The sequence below is a fragment of the Dreissena polymorpha genome, chromosome 7, assembly GCF_020536995.1.
Source record: "Dreissena polymorpha isolate Duluth1 chromosome 7, UMN_Dpol_1.0, whole genome shotgun sequence".
NCBI classification, from domain to species: Eukaryota; Metazoa; Mollusca; class Bivalvia; order Myida; family Dreissenidae; genus Dreissena; species Dreissena polymorpha.
The window spans coordinates 66046035-66064923 of NC_068361.1; the positions used below are offsets into that span (position 1 = coordinate 66046035).

At 35.3% G+C, this 18889-nt stretch overlaps 1 protein-coding gene and 1 long non-coding RNA gene across 2 annotated transcripts in view; one reads left to right on the forward strand and one right to left on the reverse strand.

The window, feature by feature from the left end:
- The first annotated feature begins 257 nt into the window (after positions 1–257).
- The window catches only part of LOC127837282 (sulfate transporter-like), a 385236-nt gene continuing 366604 nt past the window's right edge, over positions 258–18889 (forward strand). Inside the window, exons 1-3 of the mRNA XM_052364201.1 lie at positions 258–540; positions 4272–4382; positions 4949–5154. Of these exons, the coding sequence (XP_052220161.1) occupies positions 300–540; positions 4272–4382; positions 4949–5154 (558 nt within the window). The 5' untranslated portion in view covers positions 258–299. The remainder of the gene's footprint in view (positions 541–4271; positions 4383–4948; positions 5155–18889) is intronic.
- LOC127837287 (uncharacterized) overlaps positions 8688–18889 on the reverse strand; it is a 25900-nt gene continuing 15698 nt past the window's right edge. Inside the window, exons 4-8 of the long non-coding RNA XR_008029216.1 lie at positions 11504–13312; positions 9784–10627; positions 9458–9559; positions 9278–9337; positions 8688–9112 (exon numbers count right to left, since the gene is read on the reverse strand). This is a non-coding gene — a long non-coding RNA (uncharacterized LOC127837287). The remainder of the gene's footprint in view (positions 9113–9277; positions 9338–9457; positions 9560–9783; positions 10628–11503; positions 13313–18889) is intronic.

Here is an 18889-nt window from a genome sequence, read left to right on the forward strand (position 1 = left end):
ACTTCTCTGTATTCAACGCTAACCTAGTGTTCTTTATGTATTCGTCGTGGTGTTCACCGTTATGTTTATCTTATTTTTAGCAAGTGCCCATGTATAACTGTTATCACATTATCCAATAAATTATATGTCTGACCACATCTCACAGTTTGGAATATGGTATAATGTAAACATCAATTTCGTTCCTTTCATTTATCTTTCGAAAATGACGTACTTTCTTTCGACAAAAGCAAAACAAACGCGAAAAAAACACCAACAACAAAGCAAGCGTATAACAAGTACATATTTGTACATCCACAGCAATGCCGTCGAGCTTGTCAGAGAACCGGAAAACAGAAGAGTTCCGGGATGTCTACCGGAAGAACAAGCCCACGGACAAGTCGGTTATACAGCGACTATGCACGTGGGACAAGCGGCGCGTCACCAACATGGTGCGGACCATGTTTCCGTTTTTCTGGATAATGCGCAAGTACCAGTGGAAGACGGACTTTCTGGCTGATTTTGTCGCTGGACTAACTGTTGGAATTTTGCAGTTTCCCCAAGGTTTGATTATTTTCACGTTAAGCTTTGTATTTGTTTTGCTGAAACCATGTTATATTTTATCTTCACATGCTCCAGTGAAAATACATAAATACATTTAGTAAATTACTGGTGTCCGAAAATTAACAGACACGCTGACCACTATTCACTGACGTTTGGATTCGTCGTTTGTTTGACGTCACATGCCGAACGGTATCGACGCAAAATGGCATTCGCGTGTAAACTAACACGCCGTATGATTTACAGAGTCATGTTTGTGTGCATTAAAAAGTTTATAAGGTCCTTCCGCGAATGAAGCTGCATTATGTGTGAACTCGGAGTGTGCCCAAGCATCTCTACCTCTAATTAATTTACGTAACACATGATCATTGGGACAACTTTTGCCGCAAAGTACAGATATTTGTAATTATTTCTGAAATTTCATGGTGCATTTCATATGTGACTGCGTTGAAAATGGAACGTCTGGGGTACGTTAATTTGAAAAACATGACTTTTGTCGATATCTCACTGCCGAACCAAGTTTTCTGAAGGAGCATGTATTTGGGCAAGTGGAATTACTTAACTCTTTCAGTGCTGGAACCGAATTTTGAAGGCCTTTGCAAACAGTTTGGATCCAGATGAGACGCCACAGAACTTGGCGTCTCATCAGCATCCAAACTGTTTGCTATTCTGAGAGTATTCTTTAAAAAAACGAAGAAAATGCTTATTTTAGAAATTCAGCAGACAACATTTTAGCAGACGACAAATTTCCCAGCACGCAAAGGGTTAAGAAATGGCATGACATATCGTTTGTATTCCAATTTTCGAAAGATGGTCTATTAGTCTTTCAAATGCGTCAAGGCTTGAACAATCTGAAATAAAGAAAAGTCAAGAAAAATGGCTTGTAAGTTGGTCTATTCATAATGGGACCCTGTGGGCAATGGTTTTAAAGGTTTACTAACATTATCGCCGCTATTTTTCTGACAAACAAAGAGTGTCTTGGTACATGTAAATTCAAATAAACGTTACATATTAGATATTGAAAATTATTCAAGTTGTCTTAGTGCAGTACAAAACTTAAGATATAATCGAAAACACATTATTTGAAGAAAACGTGCCACAGGCATAAATTATGTACGCAGAATAATTGAAATTCGCTCTTTGCTTTTGCAACTGCCTTAATTCATTTGCAACGTATATGCATATATACCCTAAACTGCTCAACAAAATAACTTAAATTTTCTCTACCTGCTTTATAATTACTGATTAAACTGTAGCGTTATAATGCATACACGGATAGTATATCTGAAATGGCCTCTGGCATTTTCAGGATATTACGTTTTAAATAATACTATGCCCCCGGCATAATATATACATCAGCCCATGGTTTATTCAAATCGCAATTTAATGCAGAAAGTTATAATTAAGCGACAGAGATACAAACAAATAACATATCAAACTATTCATGTCGTCTGAAAGAGATACGCACTCGTACATTTGAATAAGTGTTGCGTTGACTTTGGACATACTTGTCTCTTTTTAATTAACACTTCAATTCAATCGCATTTTGCAACGTAATTAATCATACACTATTTAGTTAAAAGCTACCACGTGTTTTTAGACTTTTACAAAACACACGCGACATGAGTTTTGCTATTTAGTTTCTTCTCCGCTAAGCATACTTACTACTATTGTCCTCGTGTTCGATCCACCTTTTCACGTGAGACAAATCAGCAATCAGTGTTCAAGTGTGAACAGAGATGTTAGTTAGACTTTCACGTAGTTCATCGTCTGCGTTTTGACACGGAGGGTAGATTGGCGTCATCTAGAGTCCGTGGTTTTGACAAAAACAAACAACAAAAACAGCCTGCAACCTATTTTTAAGATCATGTGATAACGGGTAACTGACGCATAGCAAAGTGGATAACTATAAAATAACATATAATATGAAAATAATAATAGCTCAAATCACTTGACTTTAAGTATAGAAATACAAATAGAGAGGGTGACGCATAAAAGTGAATGAATATCATTACATGACACAAAATAAATTTGTAACCATGGGTACTGGCCATCCAAACATTTTGGAAAATTAGACAGTTGTTTCTAACAAGAACTGTCAATTAAAGCCGATAACTGTCCGAACTTGTTCCACAAATTGCAAAACGTAACATTATACATAAAACAGAGGCAAAATCGTCAATATAATAACAGATAAGAGATAAGAGCTGGAATGACTGATCCTTATATTGTACCAAAAAGTCCGATTTCTTTTAGCCATTAATGTACACAACGACAAAATATATCAGCTAGGTTTGACAGATGTATTATAAGAAGCATTCATTTGATCTTATTCCTTATGAAAAGATGGCCACAGCAGGCAATCAAAACAAATGAGTCCCGTTCGGAGAAACTAGGGCATAATGCATATGCGTAAAGAATCGTCCCAGATTAGCCTGTGCAGTTCGCACAGGCTAATCAGGGACAACACTTTCCGCCTAAACAAGATTTTTGGTAAGAAGGGACTTCCATTAAACAAAAAACACCATAGAAGCGGAAAGTGCGGACTGCAAAGGCTAATCTGGGACGAAACTTTACGCACATGCATTAAGCCCAATTTTCTCAGAACAAGACACAAATATTTTTTTAATTAATCGATTTGTGTTGCGAACGGATTTTACAGCCGCCTGTCCTGCTTGAATATTATCGAACATCCCCGATATTATGTTGAAGCAAATTCCGATTTCTATAAAAAGAGATTATTTTAATTTAATTTAATTTGACAATTAGCGTATTGTTTTGTAGCTTTTGTTATATTGTTGTTGTTAAATATTTGCTTTAATTTCAAACTAAGTGATAAGGAAAAATTATAGCTCTTCTGGATACTCGACTGCATTCTTCTATAATGTGTGTTTAACGTGCATTTGTATCATTTTAAGCAAATAAAAAGTATAAATTTTTTCCTCGTGAGCCTCTGGGAAAACTCCGTATTTTATATTATATTTTACGAAACAATTTGTTATTAAATTAACACAAAGCATAAATGTTATTGAACTTGCTGTTTTTGTTAGCATGTTACATTCTCTGTATGATCGATTAAAGGGACGTTATATTTTATCTCTTTTGAGCCTTAAGTCATTTGTATAACTGAAATCGACGCCATATGGATTTGTTTATGATAAAATAACGTCACCGAGTCACGCGTTTTGACCCGCGAAAAAAGCCTGGCAATCCAAATTGTATGTACACGTGATATTAACATGTTTAATAAGCGTAAGTTTTCTACGTAAACCTCGTTCTGGGAAAACTAGGCTTAAAGCATGTGCAATTTTTCGTTTAAAGGCATTGTCTTCTACTCGAAAATGCAGTCAAAATCTGGAACGACTTTTTAGGCACATGCATAAAGTCCCGTTTTACCATATGAGCCGCGTTCTGAGACAACTGGGCATAATGCATGTGCGTAAAAAAAGTGTCGTCCCAGATTAGCCTGTGCAGTCCGCACAGGCTAATCAGGGACGACACTTTCCGCTTTTATGGTATTTTTGGTTTCAAGGAAGTTCCTCCTTACCGAAAATCAAGTTTAGGCGGAAAGTGTCGTCCCTGATTAGCCTGTGCGGACTGCACATGCTAATCTGGGATGACACTTTACGCACATGCATTAAGACCAGTTTTCTCAGAACAAGGCTCATATTAACCCTGTTTTTACACTATACTATACATGTTACCAGGTTACACTATACTATACATATTACCAGGTATGGCATTCGCGATGTTGGCTGATCTGCCACCCGTGGTCGGTCTCTACGTGTCATTTTTCCCGGTTGTCATCTACTTCTTCTTCGGCACTTCAAAGCACGCTGCCGTGGGTAAGATCTTTAGAGCCTCGTTTTAGAAAACCGGACTTAATCCATTAGCGTTAAGATTTGTCCCAAATTAGCATTTGCAGTCTTAACTTTGATTTGTAAATTCCTTTTACCAAAAAAAACAACATAAAAAGGGAAAGTGTCGTCCCTGATTAGCATGTGCAAAACACATTATACATAGCACATAAGAATCAGACGTATTAAAAGATATCCAAAAAAAACGCTGCAAATCGTTTTTTAAATAACTAATAAGTTTCAATACCACGGGGGTTTGTTGTTCACAACTATGTAATATCAATGACCCATTCAAGTCCCTGAAGACTGAACATGCTTATCTAGAGTGGTAATGTGGTGTCAAACTGTTGTCCCTAATTGTTGGATTAAGTATTCACGCGCCCCGCGTCGCGAGCTGAATAAAATCAGTCACTCGAAGTTAATTAAGTGGCATACCTTTTGGTTTACAGAGGTAAATATGTACAATGGTTTCCAGGGTATTCTGTTTTATAAAGATCGGTTTTAGGTAGTATTTGCTTATCAATTTATTTAGAAACTTAGTCTACAATTTTAAGGTACCTCGGCTCTTGTCGGCCTTTTGACTGGCTCCGTCATGGGAAAATTCTACACAACAGGGACTTCAGCGGCGTCGACAGGTGGTACTGCTAACGCCACTTTGGATGCCAACATGACCACGACCATGGCGACGTCTGCAGGAGTCACGGACGAGTTCAAAATTGGAGTCGCCATGTCGTTATGTTTCTTTGTAGGGGTTTTGCAGGTACGATGCCTTATTGTTGTCTCATTATTGATTAAAAAAGTCCGTAAAATGGGAACACCCGAGCGGGCACTGGAGAGCGATCGGAGAGAAATATTTGTCAGCAGTATAACTTTGTCCAGCATAGATGGATTTTCACTTAGCCTGCCATACGTAGTAAGCATGATAAAACAGATTGTGGTGCGCAAGAACCCGGTTTCTGGGTCCATGGTAAAGTCCACCCTTCAAGGTCAAAGTTCAAATAATCTTATGAGAAATTTAAACTGTCCAGCACATAACGTCGTCCAGCATGGATGGATTTTTAACCAGGTTTTCTGAAGGAAAAAACTGGTTATTAGATTGGCGAATGCGGGCGGGCTGGCTGGCTGGCTGGCTGGCTGGCTGGCTGGCTGGCTGGCTGGCTGGCTGGCTGGCTGGCGGGCTGGCGGGCTGGCGGGCTGGCGGAACAAGCTTGTCCGGGCCATAACTATGTCGTTCATTGTCAGATTTTAAAATCATTTGGCACATTTGTTCACCATCATTGGACGGTGTGTCGCGCGAAATAATTACGTCGATATCTCCAAGGTCAAGGTCACACTTTGAGTTCAAAGGTCAAAAATGGCCATAAATGAGCTTGTCCGAGCCATAACTATGTCGTTCATTGTCAGATTTTAAAATCATTTGGCACATTTGTTCACCATCATTGGACGGTGTGTCGCGCGAAATAATTACGTCGATATCTCAAAGGTCAAGGTCACACTTTGAGTTCAAAGGTCAAAAATGGCCATAAATGAGCTTGTCCTGGCCATAACTATGTCATTCATTGTGAGATTTTAAAATCATTTGGCACATTTGTTTACCATCATTGGACGGTGTGTCGCACGAAAGAATCACGTCAATATCTCCAATGTCAAGGTCGCCACGACTAAAAAATAGATTTTTTTTAAAACAAACTTACAAAGGGGGTAAATTTTGTTTGTTCATTTCAAAAGTACAGTTTGAGTTTTCTCCCTTTATCATTTTTTTTTCACAATGAAAACCTGGTTTTGTGACAAATTTGTCCCTTGTTTAAAGTATATTTGAATAAATGATAAGCTTGATGTGTCAGAGTGTCGAGCGAAAGAGGCCAAGGTCAATTCAACAACAATGGTCACATTAAGTTATCGTCTAAATCATGTATGGATTTAGCAACTCGAAATCGAGCCTATGGGTATTTGGTCCCGCGAAAAAATTAATTGCGTAGGAGTGTGAGTCATTTCAGCGTTGGATTGTTATTGCATGCCTATTATCAGCGAATGTTCAAACGGTTCATTTCAATCGTGAGTGTAGCAAGTCGAAATCGAACCTATGGGCATTTGGTCCCGATGTAGACATTATGCTTCAAAACATTGAAATCGTATTTCAATTTTGCAACCGTAAAGGTCGACCGTTTACATTTTATGAAAGCACTCATGCAGCTGCTATTAACTCCCTTTCCAAAGCTACTCTTAATAGAGCCTAGTGGTATTATGGTTAAGGATAGGATGATGAATATTGCTATTGAGTAGCGAGTAGTATTCGTGTTATAACCAAAGCCGGGACTTGCACCCAGATTTCTTCTCCCTCGAAGAAGGAAAAGCGTTCTGCTTTGAACTACTGTGGTTGTATAAACACGTTTCATACAAGCTACATGATCAAGAGGTGTCACTCAGCGTTTGTACGGGCTTGTGACCGTTCTTTTCACAGCGAAATGAAAAGAGCCGCTTTACCACCTTGCGATATGCAATACGGACTAGCATACTAGCAAATATAGCAGTAACTTTTGTCATACATACATGAAGAAACATTGGCCTTTCGGCGATGGCTAAACCTCAGAAATCCCATTCAAATAGATATTTTTCACATCTTGCAAAAATGTTTTGACGCAGCATTGAAGCGACACTGCTTTCCAAACTAACCAAGTAGTTGTTTAACATGTGCATACAGATCTGTTACATCAATACATCATATATTGTATCTTATAACCAAACCATATCATTGAAGTAATACTGCTTTCCGAAATATTAAAGCAGGTGTATGAATGTGCTTACGGGTCTGTAACATTGATGCTACTATACTATATATTACATCTCACAACCAAATCATAGCGATGAAGCGATACTGCTTTTCAAAACATTCAAGCGGTTGTGTTACTTGACTGTCGTTTCAAAATGGGAACATTCGTATTGTTCTGTACAAACAATTGAGTTCTTGAGTGTTGAATACGGTTGAAGTGTAGCGAAATGTTTCAGGTTTTAAACTGCATGCAACTTTTAACGCAAAATTGCTTTGCACAATTTCAAACTTCATGATCATACATCGAAAGTTATGAAACTGCGTATATAGTTTTTATTTATTTTGCTAGCGAAATTTTAACATTTCATTGAATAACGCAAGTTTATGGCCATGTGGTGAATGTCATGAAAGTCGCTTAAACTGATGTATATACTTTTTCATCATATCATCTCAAATGGAAAGTCAAAATAATCCCTAAACGTCATTTATATAGTGTGTTTTGTTCGTATATTCTACAAGCGCAATATAAAGCCTAAATACTGTTGAACGTTTGTGTTAATGTGTCTCATTGAAAGACAAGTTATACCAATAACGAGCAGTTGTACAAAATGTGTATGCAGTCAAAAGCGAGTAACTGCTTTAAGTTTACGAGTCACTCAATGTTGGTTTCAACACGAGTAGTTCGTAAGGCGCAATTAATGTTCAACGCAACATTGAGTAGCATAGTTTGTGTCCATATGGCAAATATCTTATAACGGTTAGTTGTTTATATAGTTTTTTTATCATTTCACCTCAAACTAAAGTTTGAAAGTTTTTTGCTTTGTACGATTGAAAGCTAGTGGTGTCACTCGGCGTTTTCACGGACTTGTGACCGTTCCTCTTGTCTGAGTACAAGAGAAGTCGCCTTCCCACCCCAGCCCTAGCAGACTTTGTGCATTGAAGCACTTAATAGAAATGTTATTGCTCGGTCATCGGTCAGGTTCGGTCAACGCGTGCCTGCGTTTCTGAGAGAGCCATATTAAGATATTTCGTGTCACCGTACGAAAATACCATGGTGTCGCATAGCAAAGCACAGGCATGTCACCATGCGTGCCTACCACCCTTCCAACAGCGCAACAATGTGGTGTTGAAAGGATTCCCAGATAGTGTCGAAAGTATTGACGGTCATAACGGGGACGAGTTGCTTTATAGCGCCTCATTTCGTATTGACTTGCAACCCCGCCCTAGACCGCTACACAGCTAAATGGGCAGGACTCCATCTGACTATCAATCTCAGCGGTCATAGTTTTGAAAAGCGTCTGCTTGTTAATTGTTGGTATTTTGGTACTTGGAATCTCTTGTGCCCAAGTAGACTTAAAATTGGTTTTATAGATCATGCAATCATTAACTGGTTGGTAGTTCTAACAGTGCGTCAAAATAAGCACCGTGAAAACATTTTAGCACCGAAATACCGAGGTGTTTACCCCCAAGTGCTATCAGTGCGCTTCACACTTGTGGAGTCTTAAACCCCTCGGCCGCCCAAACACAGTTAATGACTGTTAATGTTTATTTTTTGTTTGATTTTGGTATTGCATAGTTTAAACACAAACACATACATCAATACATCAATATTGCTGGCCAGCGCAATAAAACAAGGAAAAAAAAGGTAGGAGAACAATCTCCTTTAGTTTTCATGTAAAAACATAAACATAAACATACACACTGTCAACACTTGCCACTTGCAACACCGAGTTCGTTTCAGTTCAGAATGTACACATTTTTCGATCGACACACATTCGCAATGTTACATGGATTCACAAAGATACATGGATTCACAAAGTTGCACTGATGTCCATACACGGGCCAATGTTCAAGTTATCGGTGCGATGGACCCACGGTTTTGTCGCAGCTATACGCCACACGTATGTATTGACTACTCGGTGTCCACATCAAGGTTTGCAAATTGGCACTGAAAATAGAAAAGCAAATTGTGTTAAACAGTAAACGATGAAAGTAAACAGCCTGAAATGATAAAAAGCATGCATGTGTAATATACCATGTATCAAATGAAAAAGTAAACACAAAGTTCTAAAAAAAAACACACAACTCTACCAACTGTTTGACTGATACTTACTTTTTTGTATTGTGTTGCATGTTCAGGCGCCTTGCTGTCACTGCTCGTCTTGCAGTAGAGCTGAAATGAAATAGAAAGCATGATAAGAAACTTTCACTGTGTTTGTACAACTTACAGTTTATGTGCACAATTTTGCATTTAAGTGTAACATACAGAAAAACAATTTCAACTCATACTCACTTTTTTGTTGTGTTGTTTCCACAAAGGCGCCTTGTTGTCACTGCTCGCCTGGTAGTAAAGCTGACTCGTCTAGTAGTTGATAACACTCGTCAAGCAGTAAAGCTGAAATGAAATCGAAAGCATGATCAGAAACTTTTGAATGTGTTTGTACAACTTACAATTTATAAACACAATATTGAACTGTAACAGTAAACATGAAACAGATAACAATTTTACTTACCTATGTTGTCTTCGCTGAAATACAAAAGTCATGTTCATAGCAATCATAGCATATTAACACACGATAAATACAACTCAAAACTTTTAGTAAGAAACTCAGTACTTACTTTGTATCTTGTATCCAATCCCTCTGCTGGCAATCTTCTTCAGTCCACAATCTAGCTGAAATCAAGACTCAATGCATACATGTAAATTTTGCCAAATAACAAACAAAACTGTGAACCAAAACTTTAACTAAACAAAACTAACTTTTCAACTGTTATGGTACTCACCTCTGGCAACTGAAATCATACAGACATTTTGCATAGCACAATACATTTTTAGTTTGAAGATAAGAATGATTTATGAACATTTTACTTACACAAAGCATAAATATGAAAGACATGATATGATGAAAAAAAACAATATGTATACAAAATTATACATAAAGAAACACACTATACTTACCATTGCTGACCTGAAATTGAAAAAAGCACATTTTGTATAGCAGAATACAAGTCATCAAAACAGTTCAATATGAAAATTAAAGAAAGTTAGTGTACTTACCACAGCTATACTGAAATGAAAAAAACATTTAGCAATGCATAGCAGTATACAAATCATCGAAACAGTTCAATATGAAATTATAGAAAGTTAGTATACTTACCACAGGATACTGAAATGAAAAACAGACATTTTACAATGCAGAATACAAGTCATCAAAACAGTTCAATATGAAATTATAGAAAGTTAGTGTACTTACCACAGCCATACTGAAATGAAAAAGAAACACATTTTACAATGCAGAATACAGGTCATCAAAACAGTTCACTATGAAATTATAGAAAGTTAGTGTACTTACCAATAGGCTACTGAAATGAAAAAAAACATTAAGCATTGCATAGTAGTATACAAGTCATCAAAACATTTCAATATGAAATTATAGAAAGTTAGTGTACTTACCACAGGATACTGAAATGAAAAACAGACATTTTGCATAGCAGTATACAAGTCATCAAAACAGTTCAATATGAAATTATAGAAAGTTTGTGTACTTACCACAGCCATACTGAAAAAAATACATTAAGCATTGCATAGCAGTATACACATCATCAAAACAGTTCAATATGAAAATTAAAGAAGGCAATTGTACTTACCACAGCCATACTGAAATGAAAAAGAAACACATTTTACAATGCAGAATACAGGTAATCAAAACAGTTCACTATGAAATTATAGAAAGTTAGTGTACTTACCAACAGGCTACTGAAATGAAAAAAAAACATTAAGCATTGCATAGTAGTATACAAGTCATCAAAACATTTCAATATGAAATTATAGAAAGTTAGTGTACTTACCACAGGATACTGAAATGAAAAACAGACATTTTGCATAGCAGTATACAAGTCATCAAAACAGTTCAATATGAAATTATAGAAAGTTAGTGTACTTACCACAGCCATACTGAAATGAAAAAGAAACACATTTTACAATGCAGAATACAGGTCATCAAAACAGTTCACTATGAAATTATAGAAAGTTAGTGTACTTACCAATAGGCTACTGAAATGAAAAAAAACATTAAGCATTGCATAGTAGTATACAAGTCATCAAAACATTTCAATATGAAATTATAGAAAGTTAGTGTACTTACCACAGGATACTGAAATGAAAAAAACATTTAGCAATGCATAATAATCAAGACTTACGTAGCTGATCTTGAATCATTTTCTGTTTCTCAACTTCTCAGTTGTCCAAAAGTCTGCTCTGTAACGACCAACCATTCCAATCTGAAAAATAGTTAAGCATAACAAAGCACAAAACAAACCAAAAGAATAGTTTACTTACCTCATATTTTGTGCAGGTTTTCAACAGCCAATTTTCTTCTTGAAACCTGTATTCGTCTCTTTTTTGACCCACTGTGGAACAGTCACAGCAATGTAAGTCTGAAACATAGAAGGGCATAACAACATAACATACAAACCAGTATATTTGTTTTGACTTACCTCGTGGCTACAGTCGATACACAGCTGCTGAATTTCTTTTCTGTCACAAGCTGTCAAAACATCTCTGCAACATCTCTGCAATTGAAACCTTCAAACAGAGTAAAACAGAGAAACATTTTGTATACAATATAGTAAACACTTACCTTGTTATAGGCCTGAGTTGCAGCAGTGATTCTTTCTTGAAATCTTCTTCTTTTGCATCACTGCATGAGAGACCTGAAAAATAGCATGCAGTGCAAAACACATGAGTTAAATTAAACCAAAATTGTGTTTCTACTTACCTTGCTTCTGTAGAGTTGAATCACAGTAGTAGAATTCCTTCTTCAAACACATTTCTCTGTCTACACCAGGAACTTGAATCTGAAACAGAGAAAAGCATCACATCAAATTGTACAACTCAAGTGCATTCATTCAATGCTTACCTACTTTCTGTTGAGTTGTTTCACAGCAGCTGAAATCCTTATTCACTGTTGGCACTGCTATGAGACCATTTCTGCATGTGAAATCTGAAACAGAGCAAAGCAAAGTATGCATGGTAAAAATCAAACAAACAATTGTAACACTTACCCTGTTTGCAAGTCCCATTCACTTTCTCAGCAATGTTCCTCTTCTTGAATCGTCTTCGTCGCTGACTACAAGTACACCTGAAACATAGCATGCACAAAACATACCATATAAAAACAAAATACAAGTGTTCATACTAAAATGAAACACACTTACCTTTCTGCATTGCTCAGCTCTGTTCGACTGTCAACTCTTCATGTCATGTCATATCTGAAACGAACTAAATCAAAACATGCATAGTATACAATCATTGATAAAATTTCGAAACAATTGTATGCTTCATAGCTCTGTGTATTTTTCACTTTACAGATCACGGACAGCTGGCGACCACAAAAGCGAAAACATTTTTGTACTACTCAAACATTGCGGTATTAGGCTCAGACTCATGAACACCAACCGACAGAGTTGTTATAGAGTGATAATCCCTAAAACTGTAAAAAACAATCACCATGATTTATTGAAACAAATGTATACTACAATACTCACCACAGCTCACTGAAATGAAATAGAAATGTTAACAGCATGCAAACAAATGTTAACCAATATCAAATCATCTATAGTAAATATCAACAAAAGCATTTTGATACACATAGTAAGTGTTCACCATCATAGTACATCATCAGTTAGTTCGACATCCCACGGTTGCTCAAGTGTAAGTACTGGCTAGCATTTACCCTTTTCAGTAAACCGTCACACATCAGCATTTTTAGACACAAGTGCTGATAGATTCAACCCTTGTTATCATCTTTCACAGACTTCTATGAGTAAACAACTGAAAAATATAAAACGTTTGTACTCACTGTTTGGCAGCTCCAAGAAACACGTCTGTACTGCTTGCCATCTGGACATCCACTGAAACAAAACATCTTCAAACACACATACATGTAAAACGTTTTTGAACATAAACCAACACAGATCAAACTTGAATTATCCATCTGTACATGACACACATGAAAAATAGCATAAGTTTACCATCACATTACAGCAGTACAAATGAAAACAAAAATTTGATCGACTTACCTTGCTTCTGTAGAGTTGAGTAACAGACGTGGAAATCTTCTTCCATGTGTAAACCAGTGACTCGAATCTGAAATAAAGTAAAGAACACATTGTACAACTCAAATCAATGGATTAAAACTTACCTTACTTTTGATGATTTGTGTCTCAGCAGTTGAAATCCTGTTTAATTTCTGCATGTGAAATCTGAAACAGAGCAAAGCACGCATGTTACAAATTAAACAAACACAAGTGTTACACTTACAACGGCCACCGGAAAAACTTTGCGAAACCGAAATTTCGCAAACTTAAGTACCCTTTTTCTTGAAGGTTTGCTTATTTGTGATAAAGTATAAGATAAAAGTCTAACTTGTGATTAATAATTGGTTATTTTTGCTTGTTAAATGCGTTTTCTTCACTATGAACTTTATTTGCAAAGTTGGGGTTCCCATGGGATTTTTGTAATTTCCCATGGGATTTTTCATTATCCCATGGGAATTTTGGTTTCTCCCATGGGATTTTTCTCCAGCTTTTTTTATGGGAGAAAAAATCCCATGGGATTTTCAAAAACATAAAACACGTTCGTTTGTGCTTAGTTATCGATTTTAAGCATTGTTAAAGCATTTGTGCTTATTTTCGTTCAATTTACTTTGATAGAAAAAAAATCCCATTTTTTTATGGGAAAAAAAAGGATTTTTTTTCTGATTTTTAGAGATTTATTCATGTAACCTTCAGAAACACTACCTTTTAACAAATGATGAGCATTTCTCGCGATTTCAACGCGTTATATCGTGTTTTAAAATAATAAAAAAATCCCATGGGATTTTTTTCCCATGGGATTTTTTTGTCCCATGGGATTTTTTTTCCCATGGGATTTTTTTTTCCAATGGGATTTTTTTTAAGGTATAAGTTTCTAAAAGCTATATAATAATAATAATTATAATAATAATAATAATAATAATAATAATAATAATAATAATAATAATAATAATAATAATAATAATAATCGTGCTCAATATGATGAATTTGTACTTTTAAGCGACTAACATTTTTATTCGAGCCGATCATCGAGTCCGAATGGTGAGTATAAGAGCAATTTACCTGTACAAATAAATCTCAATTGTGAAGAGAACGCTACCGTACTATAAAATAATCTTGATAATAAGTCATATCATTTCTCGACAGAAAATGAAAACAGTATCCATATTGATGTCAGCAATGTCCCCTGCTATGATAAATATTGACAAAATGAAAAACCTTGACAATAATTCCGTGTCGAATACGCATAAGATTATAGCAATCAAATTCATATAAGCATTGATAAGATAATTTGCGAAAATGGGTCTAATGTCAAATACGGCAAGCGTAGCTCCATTCCATAATGTCCGGTATTAAGTCACGTCAAGTTTCGTGGTCGAATTATAGCATAATAATCATTTTCACATTACGCGATTCATATGAGTTTCCCTACATATATTGTGTTAAAATTTATGTTACACTAATGTGCGATGATGAAAAGGGGATTTCGGTAATTCTACATTCGCCCGCCTAGTACCGAAATCCCCATATTTACGCCTTAAAGGGTCAATAGGTCATCGGTATGAATGGTTTTTGACTTCACATGAATGTTAAGGTGCAACAAATTTGATATTAATTTTAATTATTAAGCACTCTTGACAGCATTAAGTTGCCTTTCAGTGGGGATTTCGGTAATTCTACACTAGAACTTAAACGCGCGCCGGTACCGAAATCCTGCTGTACAAACCTTCAAGTGTCAACAAAATTATTATAGTGTTTTTTTTCATTAGCAACCAGTGACATGTATTATCTCCCATTCGGTTACTTCTTTTAGAAAATAATTAGCGGGGATTTCGGTACTGCTACATTCGTACGCCCAGAGCCGAAATCACCCATGTTTACGCCAATCCCCCATATTACGCCTTAAAGGGTCTATATGTCATTATGTTTGGGTTTTGGCTTTGCATTAATGTTGATTTGTACACAATCATATTAGTGTTAATCATTTAAACACTCTTATCAGAATATTTTTTCCATTATTAAATAGTTTATTAATGTGAAAAATGTGTAAACGAATGTAAAAAAGGTAAAATGTACATTTAAAACATTGGTTACACAAAAGTATATGTAAATATAACATGACATAGTAATAATAAGTCTTCAGAAAGTATTTTCCAAACAAATCTGATGAAACAAATGATATCGTACTACCTTATTTACAATATGCTATACACTTTTGCAATTTAGTTATCAATGTTTAATCAAAGCATAAATCAGGATAATATGTTGCCTCTTAGCGGGGATTTCGGTAATTCTTAACAAGCACATAAACCCGCGCCGGTACCGAAATCCCCGCTGTACAAACCTTCAAGTGTAAAAAAATAATGATTTAGGTTTAAATAAAGGGAACAATAGTATTTTTGGCCACCAAAAAGCACTTCCGCGTCAACAAAACGATTGAAATTATGTCAGAAACCCAGCTTTTCATTGTATATATTGCAATACACCATCGGCCGCCGAGAGCGGAATACTGCGCTTGGCCGCTAAACAATGTGGATTGCATCAAATTAAATGTCAATTTTCGATTTTATTACAAAAATAAACACTGCCTTTTTATAAATATGTCAAGCACGTACACTTAACAAAAAAATCGATATATCTTTATGTAAAAGAAAAGTAAAGCGCTTTATATATAACAATGTTTTATAATGTCTCTCTGGTTGAGAAAAAAAACTAAACAAAACCATGTAGAACATATATGTTTTCATAATTAAAAAAAAATATTTAATGATGCACGTGATGTTTTATAATTGATATAAGTTCACGTGTCATTGAACGAGTTAAGGGAGAGATGCGAATTAAATTACACATAATTAAAAAATGATACTATACTGTCAGCTTGATTTATAAATTGTGTTCCATCGCGCCAATATATTCATTGTTCCATGAAATTGTGTATAAAAGCAAAACGATTGAAATTATGTCAGAAATCCTGCTTTTCACATGAAATGATCTTTAACACTTTTTTTATTCCAATCAGGTAATTAATAATAATAGGGGAAGTCTATACTGTGTATTAGAAACTTGTTGTGGTGATCCCTATCTTATCCGCTCAATACACATCCACCTGGCTACTGTACAGAAACAATTAGATTTACTTCCAAAATAACTGATTTCATTAATTGCTAACTTGTTGTCTACATTTTAAATTAACAACGATAATGGATCAACATCACCGTTGCACAATTATTAAGTTCACAGTAATCTGTACTTTAAATAGATAGCCTAATTAAAGACGGTGTTAATAAAGAACAAAGCGTGAATGTGGATATTAAGAAATTAGATCCTTTTTGCATGACACTGGCAGTATATCATTTTATCTTATATAAATAAGCCACATTTAAGACATGGATAAAATTAAAATAAGACACATTTGCATCTTTCATTTCTTGAAAAAAAAATAAGCACGCAGTCACATATAAATAAGATACATTGAAGACACAGAAAAAAATAAATAAGACACATTTGCATCTTTCACTAAATTTTCTTAAAAAACATGTGAAACTGAAGAAAAACATTTATTACTGACACATTATTCTAAAAGTCGACTGACAACTTAAGTTCAAAGAGGGATTTACAATTAAATAAGATCCATTTTCGCATGATGCTGGTTGTAGAGCAAGCAATACATTTCTTACTGACACATTATTCTAAAAGTCGACAGGCAACATAAATTCAAAGAGGGAACCACAATTAAATAAGATCAATTTTCGCATGATACTGGTTGTATAGCAAGTAGTCACATATTAATTACAGCTTGCATTAGTTGCAATAATTTTGTTAAGTGCGCGTGCTTCTGAACGTTGCGTTAAGCGAGAGTGTTGCCATTTTGTTAGTTTTATATTTTGGTATTATGTATGATTATTGCTTGTTTTGAATTTGAAATAAACGCTTTCTGGCAAATAAGCATCGTCTTAATTTTAATACAAATAATGAACATTTGACATACAAAATGTCCAATAACATACCGGCAATAACATTATATATATGTTAATTTCTGTGCATGTTTATACCGAAATTATAGCCGACATCGGCAGTTAGGGAAATTTAGTGACACACTTTAACACATCAAACATACATGATAGTTCTTTTTTCATATGATATTCCCCTGGTTGCTTACCGGTGTATTGGTACAGTTGATAACCCCGCCGGGACTACAGTAGGGTGCTAATACACACGTGTATCGTGTTCAATACAATCGTCTTAATTTTAATGCAAATAATGAACATTTGACATACAAAATGTCCAATAACATATCGGCATTAACATTATATATATGTTAATTTCTTCGCATGTTTATACCGAGATTATAGCCGACATCGGCAGTTAGGGAAATTTTGTGACACACTTTAACAAAACAAACATGCATGATAGTTCTTTTTTCATATGATATTCCCCTGGTTGCTTACCGGTGTATTGGTGCAGTTGATAACCCCGCCGGGACTACAGTAGGGTGCTAATACACACGTGTATCGTGTTCAATACCCGATCCATGCTACAACGTGTAAGAACGGGAATTTCGGTAATTCTACCTTTTTAAGCTTGCGCACCTCTAATGGGCACATATCCAAATATAATTTAATTAATTATTTTCCTAATCAGCATCATTTCACTAAACTACATGCAAATTTGTAGGTAGCTTTCCATGCTTAAAAAAAATAAACCGATTTTTTTCAAAACCACCCTCACGCTCGGCTTTTGTCCAGTTTATTTTCACCCCTGGGGTATATAAAAGTTCCATAATTCATTCAAATTTCCAAATGTGGGCATGCAGTTGGTGTGTACAGATGCAGTAAAGGTGTTTAAAGTTTAAACAAGATGAAATAAGTATTCTTTTACAGACATTTATTTTTTACAAATTTTAATATATGGAATAGCGCCATGAAATGTAAGTGATTTCAGCCAAGTAAAAATTGGGTCGGTTAAAAACAAAGTGTCATAAAATTCAAAATAGTATCATTTAAGTTATATTTTAAATTAAGTTTTTATAGAAACACTATATACAGCAAAAATACCAAAAAATAGACAGATTTACCGTTTACTTTTTGAAATAAAAATAAAAATGCAACATGCATCATTCGTATTTTCAGCAGTAAATTAATCAATTTAGCCATAACGTTGTTTTAATTTTAAAATTGAAGGATGTGCATACAATTTTCAACATATTTAACAATAAACATAGCTTATGTGCTATATTAAATCAAATTACGTTAGAAAAGAAATAAAACGCGTCGCAAAAAGTATGCGATGTCGGCAGGAATCGAACCTGCGCGGGAAAATCCCAAAAGATTTCAATTTTATCGCCTTACCCACTCGGCCACGACAACTTTACATCTGTGTAACCTTAAATTAGATATATATAAGTAAACAGGTAAAAAGGCTCGCTCGATCTTTGAAGAAATCGCGAAATCGTATTTTTCAGATGATAATTGGATCAAAGTCAATATTTATAGTGAAAATAATGTAATCTAAATGAATAAGTTAAACATATATCAAAATTCGAAGTTTGAAAAAAATAAAATGCATCTCTCGGAAATAAGCGATCATTGAAGATCGCCAATGGCTTATGAAGTGAAAGGACAGTTGAAAG